The 22,990-nt window shown below is 39.7% G+C and overlaps 1 protein-coding gene across 1 annotated transcript in view; it reads right to left on the bottom strand.

The window, feature by feature from the left end:
* Positions 1-22,990, bottom strand: part of LOC122552959 (uncharacterized) — a 207,083-nt gene that overhangs the window by 122,795 nt on the left and 61,298 nt on the right. The window contains exon 7 of the mRNA XM_043696273.2: positions 2,714-4,322. Within this exon, the coding sequence (XP_043552208.2) occupies positions 2,714-4,322 (1,609 nt within the window). The remainder of the gene's footprint in view (positions 1-2,713; positions 4,323-22,990) is intronic.

The following is a 22,990-nucleotide window of genomic DNA, read 5'->3' as shown; positions in this document are numbered from 1 at the left end:
GAGAAGGAGACGAGCATAGATCTTTTTGGAATTCAGAAGTAGAGGCTGGATATTCATAGAATCATGGAGTCATACAGCAGGGAAACAGACCCTTCAGTCCAACCAGTCCATGCTGACCATAATCCCAAACTAAACTAGTCTGACTGTCTGTGCTTGGCCCATACTCCTCCAAACATATGTAAGGGAGAAACTAGATAAGGATAGTATTCCCACCTAGTTGGATTCCAAACTAAAAGGGAATGGTGCAGGGTCAATCATGCTGAAGAATGCGATCAAGTTGATTTGGGAGGCACTGACAAGTATCAGACAGTATCATTTCTGACTTTCATTACAGCCATTTAATTGCATGGGCAGGGGTGGAAATTGGATTACAAGGATTATTCAACAAATAACTGTAGAAAAGATAAGTATAAATTTAGGAGATGAAATTACATTCTAAGGCTTTTGGAGGACAGTTATTTTCCCTCCTCTCCCTTTCTCCATCATCTTCTTCCCCTTTTCCTCTGCTTTTTTTTTAACCTTTCTACTCTTCGTCTTTCTATACACTCATTTCAACCAACATTTTTATTCTTCTCTTCCTATTCTCTTTCCTTCCTTCACATCTCTTTTCTGTCTCCTCTTCTCCACCCTTTATGGTGATTACAGTACACTGGTCTATGATAACGACATGATCTTAGAAAGGGATAACATCACCAAGATGTCAGAGATCTGTTTTAACTTAACCTTAATTGCTTTACAGACTGAAATACGTTTGAATTGTAATCATTATTGTAATAAGGGAAATGTATCTGCCAACTTGAGCACAGCAAAATCTAACAGAAAACAGAAATGAGATAATGTCCACCCTTGTGTTACTGGGTCAGGGCTAAATATTGGCCAATACACTAGGAAGAGCTCCATTGCTCTTCTTCAAATTATGCTAGCATTTCATTTACATCCATCTGCAAGGGCATGAGTTCAATATCTCATCCAAACATAGGCACTTCCAACACTGCAATACTCCTTCAGTATCTCACTGAACTAAGATATGGCCTGGAGTGTCCACATAATTGTGCTGGTTTAGACAACACACATAACTTGATAAGTTTTGACCAGGATAGATAAATCTGATGGGATCACACATTGAAAAAACTAGCCGTGTGCAACAGCTACATTTTAAAAGAAACACTGACCCTAAGATGAATTACTCATCACTGGAAGTTTCTATTGATTTGTTGGCTTTCAAGGATGATCCAATAATTAAATTGGAACTTTAGGATGCAAGAACATTACCAACTACTGTCAAAATGAATGTTTTTAAAAAATAAGGAACTACTTTACCCCGATCTACCTTGAAAATGCTTATTACAATTACAGCAAGGCATGTAGGCTTTCTCAAATTTTGGGGTGGCATGGTGGCTCAGTGGTTAGCACTGTTGCTTCACACAACCAGGGTCCCAGGTTCGATTCCAGCCTCGGGCTGTGTGGAGTTTGCACGTTCTCCCCGTGTCTGCGTGGGTCCCCTCTAGGTGCTCCAGTTTCCTCCCACAGTCCAAAGATGTGCAGGTTAGGTGAATTGGCTAGGCTAAATTGCCCATAGTGCTAGGTGCTCTAGTCAGAGGGAAATGGGGCTGGGTGGGTTACTCTTCGGAAGGTTGCTGTGGACTGGTTGGGCCGAAGGGCCTGTTTCCACACTGTAGGGAATCTAATCTAAAGAGGCAGAAAGCATTACTAAAATTATTGTTTTTTGTGATCAAGCCATTCTAGCTACTCAATCTGTACCAAGTTAGCATTCTTAAATATTACAAGAACAGTACAAAAAAAATTAAAACATCACCCAAGCCTGTTGGTTCATTGAAGTTACTGTAAACGAATTGCAAAATTGGCAATTTGTTTTGGAATTAATGACTAAATCCAAAACTGAAACTCTACCTTTATGTTTTAAAGAATCTCGTGTGAGGTTTAAACCAACAACCTTCTGACAAAGAGACACGTAGCATTACTTGGCAGTGCTGATACATTAAGACCATAAAACCATAAGACATAGGAGTGGAAGTAAGGCCATTCGGCCCATCGAGTCCACTCCGCCATTCAATCATGGCTGATGCGCATTTCAGCTCCACTTACCAGCGTTCTCCCATTAATAAGGAAGGACTTGTTTTGGCATTTTTTTCCTTGCTTATTATAAAATTATTGCAACTATTTATGGCATTGGCAAAATATAACATATTTAGTGCACACATACTTTTCTTTTTTTGCCTGTATGCAACGTCATGGGAGATTAATTACTACAAAAGAATGGTACAGCAATATAGTCATGTTTTTTCTCCTTTTAATCTTTCAAAGACTTTACTTGAGAATGACTTTATACATAAACCCATTTAAATACCATAGTGTGTATCAGAATAGGTCGCTTTTAGCAATGACCACAATTTGTTTATCTGCAATTCTGCTTGTTTGAGAGTTATCAAGGTCATCATCACCAAGTTGCAGCAGTCAAGTGGTGTAAGCAGGATTATTTGTATTAAGTGCTCAGAGTTTCGATCAATCTTTAATCAAAGTTATAAGCAGTACATCAGAATATATCTTCCTCACTCCTCAAAGATTCTCTTCCAACAACAGAACTTCCTATATACATTCCACCATACTCTACTTGCTAAAATGAGCAAAATTATGAATTGTAGTTGCACAGCTCGAGTGTGAATTTGAATAATTTCACTTCACAGATACATACCTTGAATATTTGCACTGCTTGAGTTCATCTGCGCTGGAAGGTCAGAATTTCTTGACATCTTTGGTTGAGAATGAAGTACTGCTGACTGACCAGAAGTAGAAAGTTGCATCAGATCTGGTTCTTTAGAATCACAAGTTTGAGTGTTCGTAAAACTACTGCCACATTTTTTTACAAAGTTTGCCTTCCTTCTCATAACCTTGTTTTTATTTCTTGTTGGCCTGTTATTTGGAAAATGAAATCTCCTTTCATTTGTCTTGAGCTCTAAAGTTTCATTTTCACTGCTACTGGTGCTGCTCAGTGCATTATGTTTCACAGTAGACTTTCCAGATTTTGACCTACAGTATATAGAATGCTGAGAAGTTTGAACTCTTGTACTTGTTTCTTCTATTTCACTTGGGGCATCACTCGCATAGTCCACATCATCTGACAAGTCTAAGTTTTTGTCAGTCTGACCAGAAGTTTGTAGAATTTCTTTCATAGGGTGTGTGTGGTACTGAGATTTTGGACAAACATCCTCATTGTCAGTACTGTCTGTTTCAGCATTTGATGCACCACAACTTAGACTGTTGTTCTTTAAAACAAAGCCCAGACTATGTTCATTATTCGCGAGTGGTACCAATCCCGTAGTTCTAAAACTATCCATGTCATGATCTTTTATTTGCTGGTTTCTGAAATTTGCACTCTGGCACAGTAAACCATCAGTAGCAACTTGAATTATTTTGTCATTTATTCTTTTAAAGCCTATGCTTGGACTTATTCTGTCCAGCAACTTTTTGGAATCTGTGTTACTGGCTATATCTTCATTTTGGGCTTTCTCTGCCTGCTGTTGGTCCAGATTGGTCGTCTGGTCTATATTTTCTGTTCTCTTATTACTTAAGCATTCCAGATGAGAAACCTTATTGAAATATGGCTGTTCATTTGAAGATTCCTGTAGCTGGTTCATCTTAATCTGTCCAATTTGTTGGCCTTGGTTCTGCCTCTCCATGCTTTCATGGGAAAAACTATTTGGGCAATTCTTTAATTGTAAATCAACTCCAATTAAGTGCTGATTTTCTAGAGCATTTATGTTTAAACTTCCTTTACTAGTTCTTCCTTGGGATTCCTCTAGAGTGGTAATATCCTCTTCTTGACTGTCCTGCTGAACATGGTGGCATCCACTCTTCCTTCTGTCAGAGTATTTATGAGGCGATTCAACTTTGATTGGTGGTTCTGCTACATTTATGTCACTTTGAATACCCTCATCTGTACTATTCTTGATTTCGTCCAGTTTTTCTTTCAATGTGTGATCCTTTATTTTGGTCTCTTCCAGGGAGTTATCAATACAGACAGACTTCATTGCTTTTGATTCCACAAGTTCTGAACTATCAACTTGTTTTTTTGAAATTAATTGCTTTTTGTTCTGATGTTTTTTATTCTCATTGAGCAAGGGTAAGGAAAATCGGTGTTGACTGCTAAAACTAACTTTTTTAGGAAATTGTTTGGTGGATTTGCAAACTGGACTCCTGTTTTCTTCCTTGAGGATATTTTCTTTGTTCTTCTCAAAGCGTGCAATGCCTTCTCCACGCTTCAGGAAAGTCTTTTTTGGAGCCACCTTCACTTCATTAATATCCTGTAGAACAACCAAAAAGATTTGTTTTTGCATTAGATTCAAAGAAACGCTATGATGCTGATACAATATAAAGATAGCAAACCAGACCAAATCAGCATTTTTATCACTGGATTTGTAACAGAGTGACGTTAGAATATTTAATGACCCTCAAAATTGCTTTATTGCTCCTAATCAGACTTTACAAATAACAGATACATGATACCAAGTTTTTAACTTGAAAAAAATCAACAATGTAGTCTTAATAAATTATAGTAGAACATAGATGAACAAGGCAACCTAATTAATATCTATGATCTCCAAATCTCTTTGAATATATAGCCCACTCACACACAGATGGACAGACACAGTTAAGAAATTAGTAGAAGAAAATAAAAGATTTATAATTTGATAGTTTTATAGTTGTTTCAATGATGCACATTTGGTCTTTATGAAATCCCTTGTAAAGGTGCACAGAATTGTATGTCTTACAGTCTTATAGACTGGTGAATTCCAGAGTCACCAGTCAATGCAAACAGCTTCTGCAGATTTCTTGAGATATTATACTTATTTCTTATAGAGTTCTTTCCTCAGGACTTTCAACAAGTCAATGATGGTGAGAAAGAGCAAAACTAAAAAAAACTGCTTTCCGGTTTAGCAGTTTCTAAAACAAAACTGCTTCTTGCTCAAAAACTCAAGTAGAGCCAGTTCATTCCTTGTCTTCCATTCTTCTTCAACATTTTCTGTAATTGGCTAGTCAGTACCAGTCCTCCCTTGATTGAGAAATTCAATATCTAACCAGTCCTTTAGCATAACATCTTGTGCTGAATCATCTAGTGTCCTTAGTACAGTAATCAACCTGCATTATGTTTCCAGGAAAACATCTGTTTTTTGTGCTCTGTTCTTTATCGAAACAAGCTGCTGTTCAAAATTCAAAGTTCTATTCTCAAATGCAACTCAGTTCCAAACCGAAAATGAGAAAAAAATAAAAGGAAACTAGTAATGGTCACAACAATGCAATTGTTACACATTAAATAAGGATTTAGCTTGTTGCAAAATGTGATCCTTTGCAAATGTTTACTGTCATATTTTCCATTTATGACTTGCTCCAACAAAAAATGTTGTATTTCTGTAAAAAAAACATAAACCACTGAAGCTTTTCATTTTTTTATTAATCTGGACAGAATTGCAAAAATACCAAATTTCAAAGGGAACAAGAATTTATATTATGTGAGAAAAGGGTGCTAATTTGTTGGCAAGTAGACAAATTGCCCGTAGTGTTAGGTGAAGGGGTAAAATGTAAGGGAATGGGTCTGGGTGGGTTGTTCTTCGGAGGGTTGGTGTAGATTTGTTGGGCTGAAAGGCCTGTTTCCACACTGTAAGTAATCTAATCAATAACCACAACTCAAACAAGGGCATTTACAGAGGAATGAAGAAAGAGTATCTAATGTGAAAATAGATTAATGGGAAGATTAATAAATGAACAGTGGAACATTTAAACAAATATTTGGGCGGCACGGTGGCATAGTGATTAGCACTGCTGCCTCACAGTGCCAGAGACCCGGGTTCAATTCCAGCCTCGGGTGACTCTCTGTGTGGAGTTTGCACATTGTTTGCGTGGGTTTCCTCCGGGTGCTCCGGTTTCCTCCCACAATCCAAAAATATGCAGGTTAGGGCCATGCTAAATTGCCCGTAGTGTTAAGTGAAGGGGTAAATGTAGGGGAATGTGTCTGGGTGGATTACGCTTCGGCGGGTCGGTGTGGACTTGTTGGGCCAAAGGGCCTGTTTCCACACTGTAAGTAATCTAATGTAATCAAAACATTTTGATAGCATGTCTCTTTTTCTCAGCAATATTCTCTCCAGTCTTTTTCTGATTCTGTAACTTCTCTATGCTATTCCTGCACTGAAACCTTTGTTATGAAGTCAGATTTATTGGAACTATCTTCCATTGTTCTGACATTATTCATCACTAGAAATAGATAACAACCTGAAAATAGCTGCTTTAAAACCTTTTAGCCATTTTTTAAACCACATCTAAATTTTGACTACTATTTCTTAGATTATTTCTAAATTAAGAATTTTATGACCATCAGTATTTATATTTTCTCAGATATTTATGTGGACTTGATATCATATTTGAGGTAAATGTTACTGATTTTGAATATCCTCTGGATGTTCTCTCAAAATGATGCTTGTTACTCTTGTAAGTGGTCTAAATGCTCCATATTCAGAAGTATATTGGTCCTACCCAATATCTAATTATATGTACATATAACCTGGACATATAACTGAACCAGATATGGCACATTTCACTTGTACTCAACTGCTCCAGTTTCTTTCAGAGAAAGTTGAGAACCATATGTGAAACAAGTCTGGAATGAACTGTTCAGCTGCTTTATTAAATAGCAACAGAACATACAGAGTAATAGTCAAACCAAAAGTCATTTATTTCTTTCACCAAAAAATGGAAAACATAATAAATACAAATCCTGACTCTTTTTGTGAGGTGTTTGCATTACCTAACCATTTTAACTGCAAGATTATTACCTCATATTTTTTAACTCCCAGTTCCATTTCACCTCAGGTCTCCTGTTTTAAACCTTCTTATTCAGCTAAATCTTATCAAAGGAAGCAGAAGGGGGATGTTTCCGATCGTATATGTCAGGATTTCTCCATAAGGCCTGTAAACTAAGGTGATTATCATTCATCCAAGCACATATCTTTCAGATGCATGCTGGGCAGAATTTTAATTGACAATAAATGGGTTTAGGTCAGGTAATGGGGAAGTCAGGATTTAATTCTTAAAAATCAGACTGCTGATCTAAGTTTAAGCAGGTAGCCAAATCACTTCAAGGAGGTAGATTAGTATTTTAAACTTTATTATCATTCAACATTCCTGGTTTGGTCTGGTCAGTAGCGATTCTCAAACATAAAGGAAACTAACAGTTACATTAAGATGAACACTTTGCTAAATCCAAAAAATTAGTGATTGCATTGTGCCTACCTGGGAAACTTCTTTAACACCCATGCTACCAAAACTCTGTTCTTCTCCACAACATCCCCTACAATCTCATCCTCTCCACAATCTGAATTAGCACTCCATCCCACCACAGATAAGGTTATAAAACACTCTCTGTTCTCCATTAGGAATGCAATCCTTGCCCTAGGCCTCCAATCTCTCTTCCAGAAGGTCTCTGACAATCTTTGCCCCAGTCATGCATTCAAGCCTGTGAGTCCTTTCCATCACTCCATTCCTGATTTTGACAATTCCCTTAATTGACTCTGTTCCCTGGCCACATTCGATTGTTCCCTCTCCCCTACTTTAAAGATGGTCACCTCCCCCTCCCCTGCCCACTAGTGAGAATAGTGAAATAGTTGACCTTTATCAAAAATACTCCATGCCTAACTGAAAGCCAATGCAGTGAATTGGTGTTTACAAGAACAAAAGGTGATCCTGAAGTTACTTCATAAGATGGATGGTGAAATGATGTTTCCCATTCTCCAGGAGTATATTAAGCTGGAGAATGTTTAAAAATTAGGGCTTTTCCATTTCAGTCTGTGATGAACAATTTTATTTTCCGAGACAACGGTTATTCTGAGGAATTCTCTTCATCAGAGAAGCAAAGAGGTTGGGTGATTGAATATATTCAAGGCTGAGTTAGGTAGACTTTTGATTGACAAAGGAATCAAAACAATGAAGGCCAAACAGGCGGAGTTGAGGTCATAATTAGATCAGCCTTGATCTTATTGAATGGCAGAACAGGCTTGAGTGTCAAATGGTCCTGCTCCTGTTCTTAACATTTGTGATTTTGTGAATTCAATTAGTGATGTTATGAACATACTTTGGAGTTAAAGCTACACTGTGGGGAGAATCCTGACTTACAGAATTCCATGGTTTTTGGCCATCCTGTGTTCCTGACTAGTCAAGCAATTAAAACTGGAGATTAAATGAATGGCAATAGTTTCACCCAATACCAGGTTATAGTCCAACAGGTTTAATTGGAAGCACTAGTTTTCAGAGCACTGCTCCTTCATCAGGTGGTTGTGGAATCTAAGATCGTAAGACACAGAATTTATAACAAAAGTTTACAGTGTGATGTAACTGAAATTATACTTTCATTATAAATTCATTATAAATTCATTAAACTTTCATTATAAATTCTGTGTCTTACGATCTTATACTCCACAACCACCTGATGAAGGAGCAGCGCTCCGAAAGCTAGTGCTTCCAATTAAACCTGTTGGCCTATAACTTGGTGTTGTGTGATTTTTAACTTTGTACACTCCAGTCCAACATCGGCATCTCCAAATCAATATTTTCACCATATATGATTGTGGATATTAGTTAGCAATCTGTGATAAAATAACAAATTATTTACCATCAAAGATACATTCTGGTGAACAGGGTGTGGGTGTTACATTAGATCCTTGTTGTATGAGGCTTGAAATAGACTGTAAATTATATCATTGATTAAACTGGTTTGTCAGATTTTAATGTACATCAACGTGTGCCTTTTAATGTACATCTGTGATATATTTCCTAATCTCATAAAGGAAGTCAAATGCTAAGCATACTTTCTGGGTCAAACTGAGTCAATGGAAAATAGATTAAAGTAACTGGACATAGATGAGTTAAGAAGAATAGGAGAAAATCAAAGACAAAAGTAAGAGGAAGCCAGAGGGTGGATTGGAGGAAATGGGATGATGAGTAGGGATGGAGAAGTGAATTGGAAGAACCAAGAATAAAGAACAATACTGTACAGGAACAGGCCTGCTGGCCCACCATGACTGCACCAACACGATGCCTTTCAAAACTAAAACTCTTTTGCCTCAGCATGTTCTGCATCCCTCTATTCCCCATCTATTCATATATCTGTCAACTTCCTCTTAAACATTGCTATTGTATCTGCCTCCACCACCTCCTCTGGCAGCACATTCCAGATGTTTACCACTCATATCTCCCTCAAACTTCCCCCTTTTAACTTAAACCTATGTCTGCTAGTAATTGACATTTCTATCATGGGAAAGAGACTCTGACTATCTATGCCTCTCATAATTTTGTAAGCTTCTATCACGTCACCCTCATGTTTTGATGCTCAAGTGAAAAAAACCCTCCAAATCTTAGTAAACTGTTCCTGTATCATCTTCAAAGGCCTTTATATCCTTCTGGTAGCTAGTGATCAGAACTGCACAAAATATTCCAAATGTGGCCTAACTAAAGTATTATACAGCTCAACATGACTTGCCAATTTTATACTCTGTGCCCCAACCAATAAAGGCAAACATACCATATGCCTTCTTGATCGTCTTATCTACTGTGTTGCCACTTTCAGGGAAGTGTGGATTTGTACAACTAGATTGCTCTGTATGTCAATGTCACTAAGGCAGACCTGGGCATTTTACGGCCCGTGGGCCATATTAGTTTAGTTTACATTAGTTTACATTACAGTGTGGAAACAGGCCCTTCGGCCCAACAAGTCCACACCGACCCGCCGAAGCGCAACCCACCCATACCCCTTACCTAACACTACGGGCAATTTAGCATGACCAATTCACCTGACTTGCACATCTTTGGACTGTGGGAGGAAACCGGAGCACCCGGAGGAAACCCACGCAGACACAGGGAGAACGTGCAAACTCCACACAGTCAGTCGCCTGAGGCGGGAATTGAACCCAGGTCTCAGGCGCTGTGAGGCAGCAGTGCTAACCACTGTGCCACCGTGCCGCCCATATCCGGCACTTGGGTCATTCCTGTCCGGCCCGCATGAGGTCAATCTTAAATTAGAACATAAATGTAAAAGTATTTACGCAATGCACGCAATACAACTGTGTTGCTTTTGTTTTGAAAAGGATGCTTTGTTTATTTACATATGGACGCACATGCGCGTGTATGTGCGTGCGTGAACAGCTAAAAGTGATGCTTGCTGGCTAGCCCTCAAAATGTCAGCTCACGCCAAGACAAGTTATGTCATATCCCACAAAATAGCCAGAAACAGTAAACCGTTTTCTGAAGGAGAGTTTATTAAGGAGTGCTTGTTGGACTCTGCAGAACTAATATGCCCGGAGAAAAAAAGAGGCATTTGAGAATGTGCCCCTCTCCCAACGCACTGTAACAAGAAGGAATGGGGACATCATGAGAAATCTGGAGCTTCAGCTGCAGCACAGAGCGGTCAACTTTGACTTTTTTTCCTTGGCTTTGGATGAGAGCTGCGACGTATGTGACACAGCCCAGCTACTCATCTTTGTACGTGGGGTAACTACGGACTTTAAAATCACGGAGGAGCTGGCAGCCATGCAGTCAATGAAAGGAACAACAACTGGTAATGATTTGTTCACGGAAGTAAATGCATGTTTGGACACGGGACGAAAACAGGACAAGCTGGCGGGTGTGACAACGGATGGTTGTCCAAATCTAATGGGAAAAAATGTTGGACTCTTAAAGAGAATGCAGGATAAAGTGACAGAAATTGACCCTGACAGAAATTGGTATTTTTGCATTGTATTATATATCAGGAAGTGTTGTGTAAGTCAGTGTTAAAAATTAACCATGTGGTTGATGTTGTAACTAAAATAGTTAACTTCATCAGGGCAAGAGCTTTGAATCACAGGCAGTTTGTTGCACTTTTGGAGGAAAATGAGACTGAACATCATGACATAGGCTACTGCTCAGCCTGGGCAAAATGCTGAAAAGTGTATGGGACCTGACAGAAGAGATTCAAGATTTCTGTGTGAAGAAAGGGAATGGCATTCCACAGCTTTCAGATGCAGACTGGATTGCAGACCTTGGTTTTGCTGTTGATTTGACTGCACTTATGAATGAACTAAATTTGAAACTGCAGTGCAAGGGCCTTTTTGTGCATGAAATGTACAACTTGGTGAAGGCTTTTATGAGAAAGTTGCAGCTTCTCTCAAGCCAAATGGAGGACAACATTCTCACCCACTTGCCAATACTGAAGGAAGCCGCACCTTCAGCTGATCACCTCCACAGGTACTCATCTGTGTTAGAAGCACTGCATGGTGAATTTTCAAGGTGATTTCAAGACTTTAAAACTGTTGAGAATGAAATGCACAAGATTTTTTCCCCATTTACATGCAATGTGGAGAATGCACCTAGTGATGTTCAGCTTGAACTCATTGACCTGCAGTCTGACACACTTCTGGCAGAGTACTTTAGGTCAGTCTCACTGCTTGATTTTTACTCTTCCCTCAAAGAGGAGAACTTTCCACACATGAGGAGGCATGCTCAGAAGATTCTAGTCCTCTTTGTATCTACCTATATATGCAAACAGACATTCTCAGTGATGAAGTTCAACAAATCCAAATACAGATCCTCTATCACTGATGATCACCTCTCAGCTGTCCTTCGCATATCCACCTCAGACATTCAACCAGTTTTCAGTGCACTTGTTCAAGCCCAAAACAGACTGGAGTTTTCTCACTAAACAAGCAAAATGAACTGAAAAACATCAAAAGCACTTATTGCTTTTTGTATAGAGTTGTTTGTTGTTTGTGATACTGAACAATAATGAAACAACTCTTCATTATTGGTTTGTGAGATTAACATGTTAAAAATAAAATGAAATACTGAAATTATTGTTTTTATTGTTTATTTCTTCCATATTTGACCTACTCTACAATTTCATATCTTTATTGTAACAGAATATCCTTATTCTTTTGATTATAAGTTTCAGTGCAAAACTATATAATTTAGTACTTTTTACAATGGGAGAAAAATTAATACTGAGCAGAATTATGTACAATTTATTGTTGGTTCGGCCCTCCAACACAACTCAGGTTTCTCATGTGGCCCCTTGGAAGAATTAATTGCCCACCCCTACACTAAGGGCTCTGATATTTACTGTATACTCCCTCTTGTACTAGATCTTGCAAAACGCATCACCTAGCCATTTGGCTGGATTAAACTCCATTTGCCATTTCTCTGTCCAAGTCTCCAGTCTATCTACATCTTGCTGTATCCTTCTGGTAATCCTCCTCACTATCTGCAATCTTTGTATCATCCACAATCTTACTTATCAGGCTACCTTCGTTCTCCATATATAAATACTACAAACAACAGGCATCTGAGCACTGATTTCTGTGGATTGCCACTGGTCACAAATCTCCAGTCAGAAAAACGCTCTTTCACCATTACTCTCTATCATCCATGACTAAGCCAGTTCTGCATCCATCTTACCAGCTCACTGCGGATCCCATGGGACCTCACTTTTTGTATCAGCCTGCCATGAGGGACCTTGTCAAAGGCTTTGCTAAAATCCATGTAGATAACATCCAATGCCCTGCCCTCATCAAACATCTTTGTCACTTCCTCAAAAACCTCTATCAAGTTTGAGAGACAACTTTCCCCTGCACAAAGCTATGTTGCCTATTGCTAGTAAGTATATATTTTTCTAAATGGGAGTAAACCCTATCCCTAAGAAACTTTTCCAATAATTTCCCTACCACTGATGTAAGGATCAGCAGCCTGTAATTTCCCAGATTATCCCTGTTACCCTTCTTATCAAGTGAACAACTTTGGCTATTCTCCAGTCCTCTGGCATCTCTCCTGTGACAAAAGAGAATACAAAGATTTTGTACAAGGCCCCAACTGCCCCATTAGCATTGTGGTATAGATCCCATCAGGTCCTTAATGCTTTTCAAAACACACAATGCCTTCTCCTTTTTTATGTCCATATACCCCTCCTGAGATTCACCATCTACGATGTGCTTCTCCTTTATGAATACCAATGCAAAGTATTCATTAAGGACCTCAAACATATCCTCTGACTCCATGCATAAATTTCCTCCTTTGTCCTTGAGCAGACCTACCCTTTCCCTAGCCACCCTCTTGTCCATTATATATAGATAAAATGCCATGGGATTTTGTTTAATCCTGTTTGCCAAAGACATATCATGGTCCTTTTAGCCTTCCTAATTCCTTGTTTGAGTTCTTTTCTGCTTTCTTTGTATTCTTCAAGAGCAGTTTGTTTCAGTTTCCTAAAGCTTACATAAGCCTCCTTTTTCTTTTTGACTAAGCTCTCAATTTCTCGTCATCCAAGGTTCCCGAAACTTACCATCCTTATCCTTCATTTTCACAAGAACAAGACTTTTGATAGTTCTACATGGTAGGCTGCTCCAGAAAGTTAGATTGCATGGAATCCAAGGGGACCTGGCAAATTGGATACACAATTGGCTTGATGGTAGGAAGCAGAGGGTAATAGTAGAGAGTAATGCTTATTTGACTGGAAGCCTGTGAATAGTGGAGTGCCTCAGGGATTGGTGCTGGACCCATTGCTGTTTGTAATCTAGATTAATGATTTGGATGAGAATGTACAAGGCATGATTAGTAACTTTGCAGATAACACTAAAATAGGCCGTAGTGTGGACACTGTGGAAGGTTATCAGAAATTGCAGCAGCACCTTGATCAGCTGGGGAAGTGAGCCGAGAAATGGCAAATGGAGTTTAATATAAATAAGTGTGAAGTACTGTATTTCAGAAAGTCAAATCAAGGTAGGAGTTTCATGGTGAAAGGTAGGGCCTTAAGAAGGATGTGGAAGAGAGGGACCTTGGAGTTCAGGTGCACGGTTCTCTAAAAGTGGAGTCATAGGTAGACAGGGCAATGAAGAAGGCATTTGGCACATTGGCCTTCATCAGTCAGGGCATTGAGTATAGAAGCTGGGAAGTTATATGGGCAGTTGTGCAGGGCGTTAGTGAGGCCGCACTTGGAATATTGTGTTCAGTTTTGATCACCTTGCTAGAGGAAGAATGTTATTAAATTGGAAAGAGTGCAGAAGAAATTTACAAGGATGTTGCCTGAACACAACAGGCTGAGTTATAGGGAGAGGTTGGAAAAGGTAGAACTTTTTTCTTTAGAGAATAGGAGACTGAGGGGAGGCCTTATAGAAGTGTGTAAGACCATGAGAGGCATGGATAGGGTGAATACTCACAGTCTTTTTCCCAGGGTTGGGGAATTAAGGACTAGAAGGCATCAGTTTAAGGTTAGAGGGGAAAGAATAAAAGGCAACCTGAGGGGCAACGTTTTTACACAGAGGGTAGTACGCATTTGGAATGAGCTGCCAGCAGAAGTAGTTGAGGCGGGTACAGTAACAACATTTAAAAGGCATTTGGGCAAACACATGGACAGGAAAGGTTTAGCAGGATATGTGCTAAGTGCAGGGAAATGGGCTTAGCGTGGATGAACATTTTCATCAGCATGGACCAGTTTGAGTCAAAAAGCCTGTTTCTGTGCTATAGGATTCTATGATTCTATGACTCTATATATGCTGGTCCTGAACTCTAATCAACTTGCCTTCAAAAGATGCCGAAATACCAGATGTTCCTTTACCCTGATACAGTGTTATGGATTAGGTCAGATCATTCAAAACATTCTTAAGCAAGTAACCCAGACCCTAACTTTGCAATTTGTTTCGGTAAGCGTACAGTGAAAATTACCCGAAGTTAGTTATGTTGACTACCAAGTTTTAAAATCTATTCACAAAATTATGGAATGAAACACAAAGAATAGAATATAGTATACCACAGACCTCAGTCTATCCAAACTAGACTTAATTATGCTGTTCCGAAAAATACGTGCGACAGTCCCAATAAACAAACCCCTTAAACACAGTAAAAATGAAAGAGGCTTACAGGTCGCAGTTAGAAGGACAGAGAGTTTAGCAGCCTGTTTCCACATGGCCCACTGCTGAACTCACTCAACCAAGACTTCAGCTTGCAGGACTGACCACTTCTCTTTCATTATACAGGTTACTTCTAAAACATGAAAGCTTTCGCCTGAAGTCTCACCTGTTTACATTTAAAGAAAAAGGCCTCACAATACCCTTTTCATCTCGGTATCAACCCAGCCGATTGGGAGCCTGGATTTTTTTAAGACCCCTCGTTCCCTTCCAACTTCCTTCCCACCTATCCGCTCCACCCTCCTCCCCGACCTATCACCATTACCCCCACCTTCATCCACCTATTGCACTCTTAGCTACCTTCCCTCCAGCCCCACTTTCCCCGCCCCCATTTATCTCTCCACCCCTTGGCTCACAAGCCTCATTCCTGATGAAGGGCTTTTGCCCGAAACGTCGATTCTTCTGCTCCTTGGATGCTGCCTGACTCGCTGTGCTTTTCCAGCACTACACTCTTGACTCTGATCTCCAGCATCTGCGGTCCTTAATTTCTCCTAGTTGATTTCCCCTAATTGGACTATTTACATTTTGTTTCAAAGAACCATCCTGGACACAGTTAACAAATTGCCCCACCATCCAAGCCCCTAATGCTAAATGAATTCCAGTCAATATAGAGGAAATTAAAATCACCCACCAAAATAACCATCCTGTTTAACATTTTTCCTTAATCTGTCCATATACATGTTTCTCTATCACCCGCTCACTTTTGGAAGCTTTGTAGTGCAATCCCATCAAAGACTATAGTACAATCCTACCCTTCCCATATGGCCTCGCCGGATGTACTCTTCAAGGTGTCCTCCATCAGTACAGCTGTGATATTCTCCCTTATCAAAAACATAACTCCCCCACATCTTTTACATCAGTCTCTGTCTCGCTTGAAACGTTAACTTGCCAGTCTTGTTTCTCTCTCTCTTTCTCTCTCTTAGCCAAGTCTTTGTAATGGCTACAACATCATGGTTATTTGAAATAATCGAAACTCTAAGTTCATCTGCCTTACCTGTCAGACTCCTCAGATTAAGACGAGTACATCACAGACTGCCAGTCCTACCATCTTCAGTTTGTTCTTCCTCTTCATCTTACTGGCCTTAGTTTCTGACTTCTCCTCAGTTATTATACTTGCTGACCTACTGCTCTAGTCCCTGCCTCCCTGCCACCCTAGTTTAAACACTCCCTGTGTAGCACTTGCCAGGATATCGGTACACCTCCAGTTTAGGTGCAACCTGTCTTTTTCATACAAGACCCATCTACCCTGGAAGACATCCTAATGATCTACATGGCTAAAGTTCTCCCTCCTACAACTGCTCTTTAGCCACATTTTAATTGTACTATATTTCTATTCCTAGCCTCACTGGAATATGGCACAGGTAGTAATCCTGACATCCTTCTTACCTAATTTCCTGAACTCCATTTACATCTCTCTGTTTCCCTATATCATTAGTATCAAAATGGACCACAATCTCTGGCTGCTCACCCTCCTTCTTCGGAATATCTCTTGCCTACTCTGAAGCATCCTTAACTCTGGCACCAGTGAAGCAACACAACATCCTAGAGTCTCTCTTGCAGCCACAGAAACATCTGTCCATGTCCCAGACTGTAGATTCATCTATCAATACTGCTCACCTACACTTCAATCTCCCCACTATACAACAGTGTCAGCATTGGTGCCACTGATCTTGTTGCTGTTGCTACTTTCCTGAGAGACCATCCATTCAACAGTATCCAAAACATTATACCTGTTTGAGAGGGGAATGGCCACAGAGGATTCCTGCTCTACCTGGCCATGCTTACCAGTCTTCTTGGTGGTCACCCAACTCTTCTGTATCTGTGTATCTATAAGTAGTGGTGTGACTATCTCACTAAGTGTGCTATCCACAACATTCTCAGACCCATGAATAATTAATAGTGAGTCCATCCGTTACTCCATGGAAATGTCTCTGATTTTCCATGTATTGCAGGAGGAGCATTCCACAAAGCTGAGTTCTCCTCAGCCTTATCAACTGCAGATGATAATTCAGGAACTGATTACACAACCTAACTCACTCGTCACCAAAGTCGGTCCCTTGCACTTGCACTTTATTCCTAGTAGACTACACCAATGAAAAGTAAGTACTTTATCTCTCTCCAGCCACTCTCACTCAGTCTGCAAACCTGGTTCCTGAGCAGCCAAGCCTATGTCACTTTTTTGAATCATGATGTCACCTCCACAGCTGCCCCCCCAGATTCAGATCCACACAGACCCAGACTTGCACTCCTTCACTCTGTTATTGCTGCTGTCGCTGCTCAGACTTACCTTGGTCCAGACCCCACACCTTAAAATATTTATCCTGCTATCACTGCTGCTGTTAACCCTCAGGTTCGTTCTCCTTTGCTCAGATGTTGCTGCTGTTGCTGCTCCGACTGACCCCCAAAGGAAGATAACTATCTCAGTGCAGATGAAGGATCATGAGAATAATCTACAGTGGGCTTAATTGGAAAGGAGCAGGTGAGGGGAGATTTTTAGCAGTAAAAATGGGTATCAGGTTGGGAAAGTGTTGGAAAACATGCTTTTGTTTGGGACAGGCAGAGAAAGGGTGAGGTATAGCTGAGAAAATTTAAAAAAATATAAAAATGCATATTGATGACTCCCAATTATAGAGTCATAGTCATACAGTCCTACTTTTCGGTCCAACTAGTCCATGCCGAACAAACTAAACTAGTCACACCTGCCTGCATTTGGCCCATATCTCTCCAAACATTTCTTATTCATGTACTTACCCAAATATCTTTTAAACATTGTAATTTTCTCTCATTTACTACTTCCTCAAGAAGTTCATTCCACATATGAATAACCCAATGTAAAAAAGTTACTCTTCATGTCTTTTTAAAATCTTTCTCCTCTCACCTTAAAAATACATCTCCTAGTCCCCTAATCTTTAAGTTCCCCCACTGTAGGGAAAAGACACCTGCTATTCACCTTATCCATACATCTCATGATTATATAAATCTCTATAACATCACCCTCAACTTCCTATGCTCCAGTGAAAAAAAGTCCCAGCCTATCCAGCCTCTCCTCATAACTCAAATCTTCCATTCCTGGCAATGTCCTGGTAAATATTTTCTGAACCCTCTCCAGCTTAATAAGATCCTTCCTATAACAGGGCAACCAGAACTGGACACCTCCAGAAGAGGTCTCACCAATGTCTTGTACAATCTTAAATGATGTCCCAACTCCTACACTAAACAACCTGAGCAATGAAAACAAACATGCAAATGGTTTCTTCACCACCCTTTTCTCTCCACCACATCCCACCAACTTTCTGCTGTCACTATGTTATGAGTCTTTAACTGTCTCTTGTTAAATTATCAGAAGATTGAAGCCACCATCAACCCTGCCATAAATTCTATAAACAGATCATTGATTCCATTCCCTCTTCATTTTCTGCCTCAGGTTTAACAATAATGTTTTTAACCTCAGCATATTATTTCATCCTAAATTGATTTTGAATCTTCAAATCACAAAGTCTTTTTACTCCAAATAAAAATACTCATACCTACACTTGCCTACACCTATCTCCTGCTGAAACCGCTTTCTCTATGCTAGGCACCTCCTGTTCTCATTTTTCTGATGTGCCCTTACACAGCAAAATATAATATTTACAGAAAGAGAAACAGGCCATTATTTATTTCCATGCCTATGTTTATATCCCATTAAAGTCTCCTCTCATCTTTCTTCATCTAACACCATGAGCATATTCTTCTTTTCCTTTCTATATTATGAACTTATCTAACTCCCCCAAGAATTACATCGATGTTATTTGCTTTAATGCCTCCTTATGGGCAGCAACATTCTAAGCACTCTCAGAAGAACAAAAGAGTCAAAATAGACCCTAACATGCTATTTTCTTTCCCAAGTACTTGCTGTACCTGCATACTGATTTTCCAAATTCCTTGTATGAATAGACTTAGGCTCTCTGAATGTCAACATTTCCAAGTTCAATATTAAAATAAAACATCAAACTGCAGATGCTGTAATTCTAAAACAAAAATAGAAATTATGATTACAATTACAATATTTAAAAGACATTTAGATAAGTACATACATAGGAAAGGTTTGGAGGGATATGGGTCAGGAGCAGGCAGATGGGACTGGTATAGTTTGGGATTGTTCAGCATGGACTTGTTGAAATGAAAAGACTTTCTGTTCTGTATGATCTAATGACTTTATAAATTCAGCAAGTCTGGCAACTTAGCATTTTGGGTCCAGTGACCGTTCAATTCTCCAATGAAGGGTCAATGAACCAGAAACATTGACTCTGCTTTCACTGCACAGATGCTACTAGACCTGCTGAGTTTCTCCAGCAATTTCTGTTTTTGTACACAACTTCAAACTGTTTTGAAAAGAAATTTGGCATTCTTACAACTAAAGTGAACATTTTTTATTCTTTGTTTCATGGGATCATGGGATGTGGGCTTCATTGGCAATGCTAGAATTTGTTCTTTATCCTGAAATGTCTCTTGAACTGAATGACTACCAGACTACTTCAAAGTGCAGTTAAGAGCCAATGACACTGCTGTGGGTCTGGAGTCATGTGGAAATAAAACCAACAGATTTCCTTCGCTAAAGGATATTAGTGAATCAAATGGGTTTCACAACAATCCAACCAGTCCATGGTGAACACGTTCTCAAACTAAACTAGTCCCACCTGTCTGCACCTGACCCCTATCCCTCCAAACCTTTCCTATAGTTTCAACGTTTCAATTTTACAGTTATTAACTGAATTTTAATTGAACGCACAGTTACTGTACTGGAGTTTAACCTATATCCCTACAACAGTAGCATAGGTTTCTGGGTTACTAATTCAGTAACTTTACCATGACACCATTGACTCCTCACTTTTCCACATTATATTCCATTTCCCATCCTGTTGCCCATCCAATCTGTTGGAATGTCTTTACAGCTTCTGTGTCCTCCTCACATCTGCAGTCTCACCTAGCTTTGCATTGTCAGCAAACTTTGGACATGCTACGCTGTCTTTTTGTCTAACTAACTATTTGTTGAGGCACCAACACTGATGCCTGTGGCACTTTGCAAGTCATAACCGGGTAAATTCCATAGTGAATTTATTGCTTATTTTCTTAAACTTACGGCCCCTGCTCTGGTCTCACCCTTACGCATATGCATTTTCTTTCTTGGAGGACAGGTAAATGTAAATGAGACAAAGATGTAACTGATGATGAAAGCATTAGACATACAATAGTCTGAACAGGATACACAGAGAACTAAGTCTGTACATGGAGAAGCACATTCCTAAGAAGGAATCTAGTAATGTATACAGAGTGACTAAAGAGTTGGAATTACATTATCATTACTGTGGGAGAGGCAATGGCCTAGTAGTATCATCATTAGATTATTAATCCAGAAACTCAGTCAATGTTCTAGGGACCTGGGTTTGAATGCTACTGTGGCAGATGGTGGAATAAAAAGATAACTGTAATTAAGAATCTACTGATGATCATGAAACAATTGTCAGAGAATCCTATCTGATTCACTAATGTCCTTCAGGGAAGGAAATCGGACATCTTCACCTGGTCTGGTCTACATGTGACTCCAACCCACAGCAATGTGATTGCCTCTCAATCACCCTCTGAAATGGCCTCGTAAGGCATTCAGTTGTAAAAATTGTTAAAAAACTCCTTCAAGGACAGCTACAGCTGAGCAATAAAGGCTGGCCAACCAGCAATGCCCTTGTCCTACAAATGAATTTTGAAAAAATGCTTCTGTCCAGATAATTGATATAGCAAGTGAGACAAGATCTATTGTACATTAAAAGAACAGGGACAAACCAAGCGAGACATTGGTAACAAGCTAGATGACATGCTGGCCATGCAGCAGGTAACAGAAAAAAATGTTGCCACGGATTAGATAATAGTCTGCAAATTTCTTCACCACTAATGCCAGCAAAAGTTTCTGGCAGCTACCACTTGACCAAGCAAAGGTTATTGACCATGAACATGATTCCTGATGAAGGGCGTATACCCTAAAAATCAATTCTCATGCTCCTTGGATGCTGCCTGACCTGCTGTGCTTTTGCAGCACCTCTCTCTCGACCATGAACATCACACCCTTTGGTTAATATTGTTCACTTTCATGCTTTCAGAATGGATAAAAGGTGGGGCACAGTGATCAACAATCAGTATACAATGATTGAGTTCCATCTCCAAGCAGATTTCTTGCAGTACTGAATTATGATGACAGTGCTGTGTAGCTAATCTATTTTGCTATCACTGTCTTGAAGATAAAGATATTCACTATTACCCAATTCATTTATTTAATAGTATTTGCTCCTTATTCCATGTTTCATCTCAGATCTCTAAATTCTGTAACATCAGTTAGTACTGATTATAATATATTTCTGGTCTATTGGATCAGATACATTTGGGGAACCAGAAGAGGAGCTGTTTTTCATTCAGGAATAACAGAAGATTAGCTTTGCCTCAGGTCCTGCAGAAGTTAACAATAATATCCAATTAACACATTTTTGTTTCCATTTTCCAGCTGGGGATCAGCCAGATTGAGGGGTTGGCTTGCTGTCAAGTGGATAGGCCTTGTTACCATGCCACAATCATGGGCTGCTGGGAAATGGAAGGACTGGGGGAAATTAATAAGGCCAGGTCTGTCATATTATGACTTGAGGGTAGGAAATCCTATTATGGGAAAGGAATGTTGGATTGAGTTATAAAATTTGAGAATCAAAAATTACCCAAAATAGGTGGTCAAGAATTAATAAATGGTTTTAAGGTAGTTTATTACAACAGTTCAAAAATGATGCATAATCTAAAGAGAGTCATAGACAGTCATAGAGATATACAGCACAGAAATAGACCCTTCAGTCCAACTCGTACATGCCGACCAGATATCCTAAATTAATCAAGTCCCATTTGCCAGCATTTAGTCTATATCCCTCCAAACCCTTCCTGTTATTATACCCATCCAGATGCCTTTTAAATGTTGCAATTTTACCAGCCTCCACCACTTCCTCTGGCAGCTCATTCCATACACGTACCACCCTCTGTGTGAAAAAGCTGCCCCTTAGGTCCCTTTTATATCCTTCCCCTCTCACCCTAAACCTATGCACTCTAGTTCTGGACTCCCCCGCCACAGGGAAAAAGACTTTGTCTATTTATGCCCCTCATGACTATATAAGGTCACCCCTCCACCTCTGACATTCCAGGGAAAACAGCCACAGCCTATTCAGTCTCTCCCGATAGCTCAAATCCTCCAACCCTGGCAACATCCTTGGAACTCTTTTCTGAACCCTTTCAAGTTTCACAACATCCTTTCAATAGGAAGGAGATCAGAATTGCATGCAATATTCCAAAAGTGGCCTAATCAATGTCCTGTACAGCCACAACACGACCTCACAACTCTTATACTGAATGCTCACACCAATAAACGAAAGCATACCAAACGCCTTCTTCACTATCTTATCTACCTGTGACTTGACTTTCAAGGAAGTATGAACCTGCACTCCAAGGTCCCTTTGTTTAGTAACACTCCCCAAGACCTTTCCAATAAGTGTATAAGTCCTGCTCTAAATTGCTTTTCCAAAATGCAGCACCTTGCATTTATCTAAATTAAATTCCATCTCCCACTCCTCAGCCCATTAGCCCATCTGATCAAAATTCTGTTGTACTCTGAGGTAACCTTCTTCACTGTCCAGTACACCTCCAATTTTGGTGTCACCTGCAAACTTACTGACATTACCTCCTATGTTCACAACCAAATCATTTGTATAAATGACGAAAAGTAGTGTACCTAGCACTGAACCTTGTGGCACTCCACTGGTCACAGGCCTACAGTCTGAAAAGCAACCTTCTACCACCATCCCTTGTCTGATACCTTTGAGCTAGTTCTGTATCCAAATGGCTAGTTCTCCCTGTATTCCATGAGATCTAACCTTGCTAACCAGTCTCCCACGGGAACCTTGTCAAATGCCTTACTGAATTCCATATAGATCACGTCC

This window comes from Chiloscyllium plagiosum, unplaced genomic scaffold (genome assembly GCF_037043375.1).
Source record: "Chiloscyllium plagiosum isolate Xiang-an unplaced genomic scaffold, Cpla_swu_hap1 HiC_scaffold_10, whole genome shotgun sequence".
Lineage (NCBI taxonomy): Eukaryota > Metazoa > Chordata > Chondrichthyes > Orectolobiformes > Hemiscylliidae > Chiloscyllium > Chiloscyllium plagiosum.
This window is presented reverse-complemented; position numbering and strand designations above follow the sequence as displayed.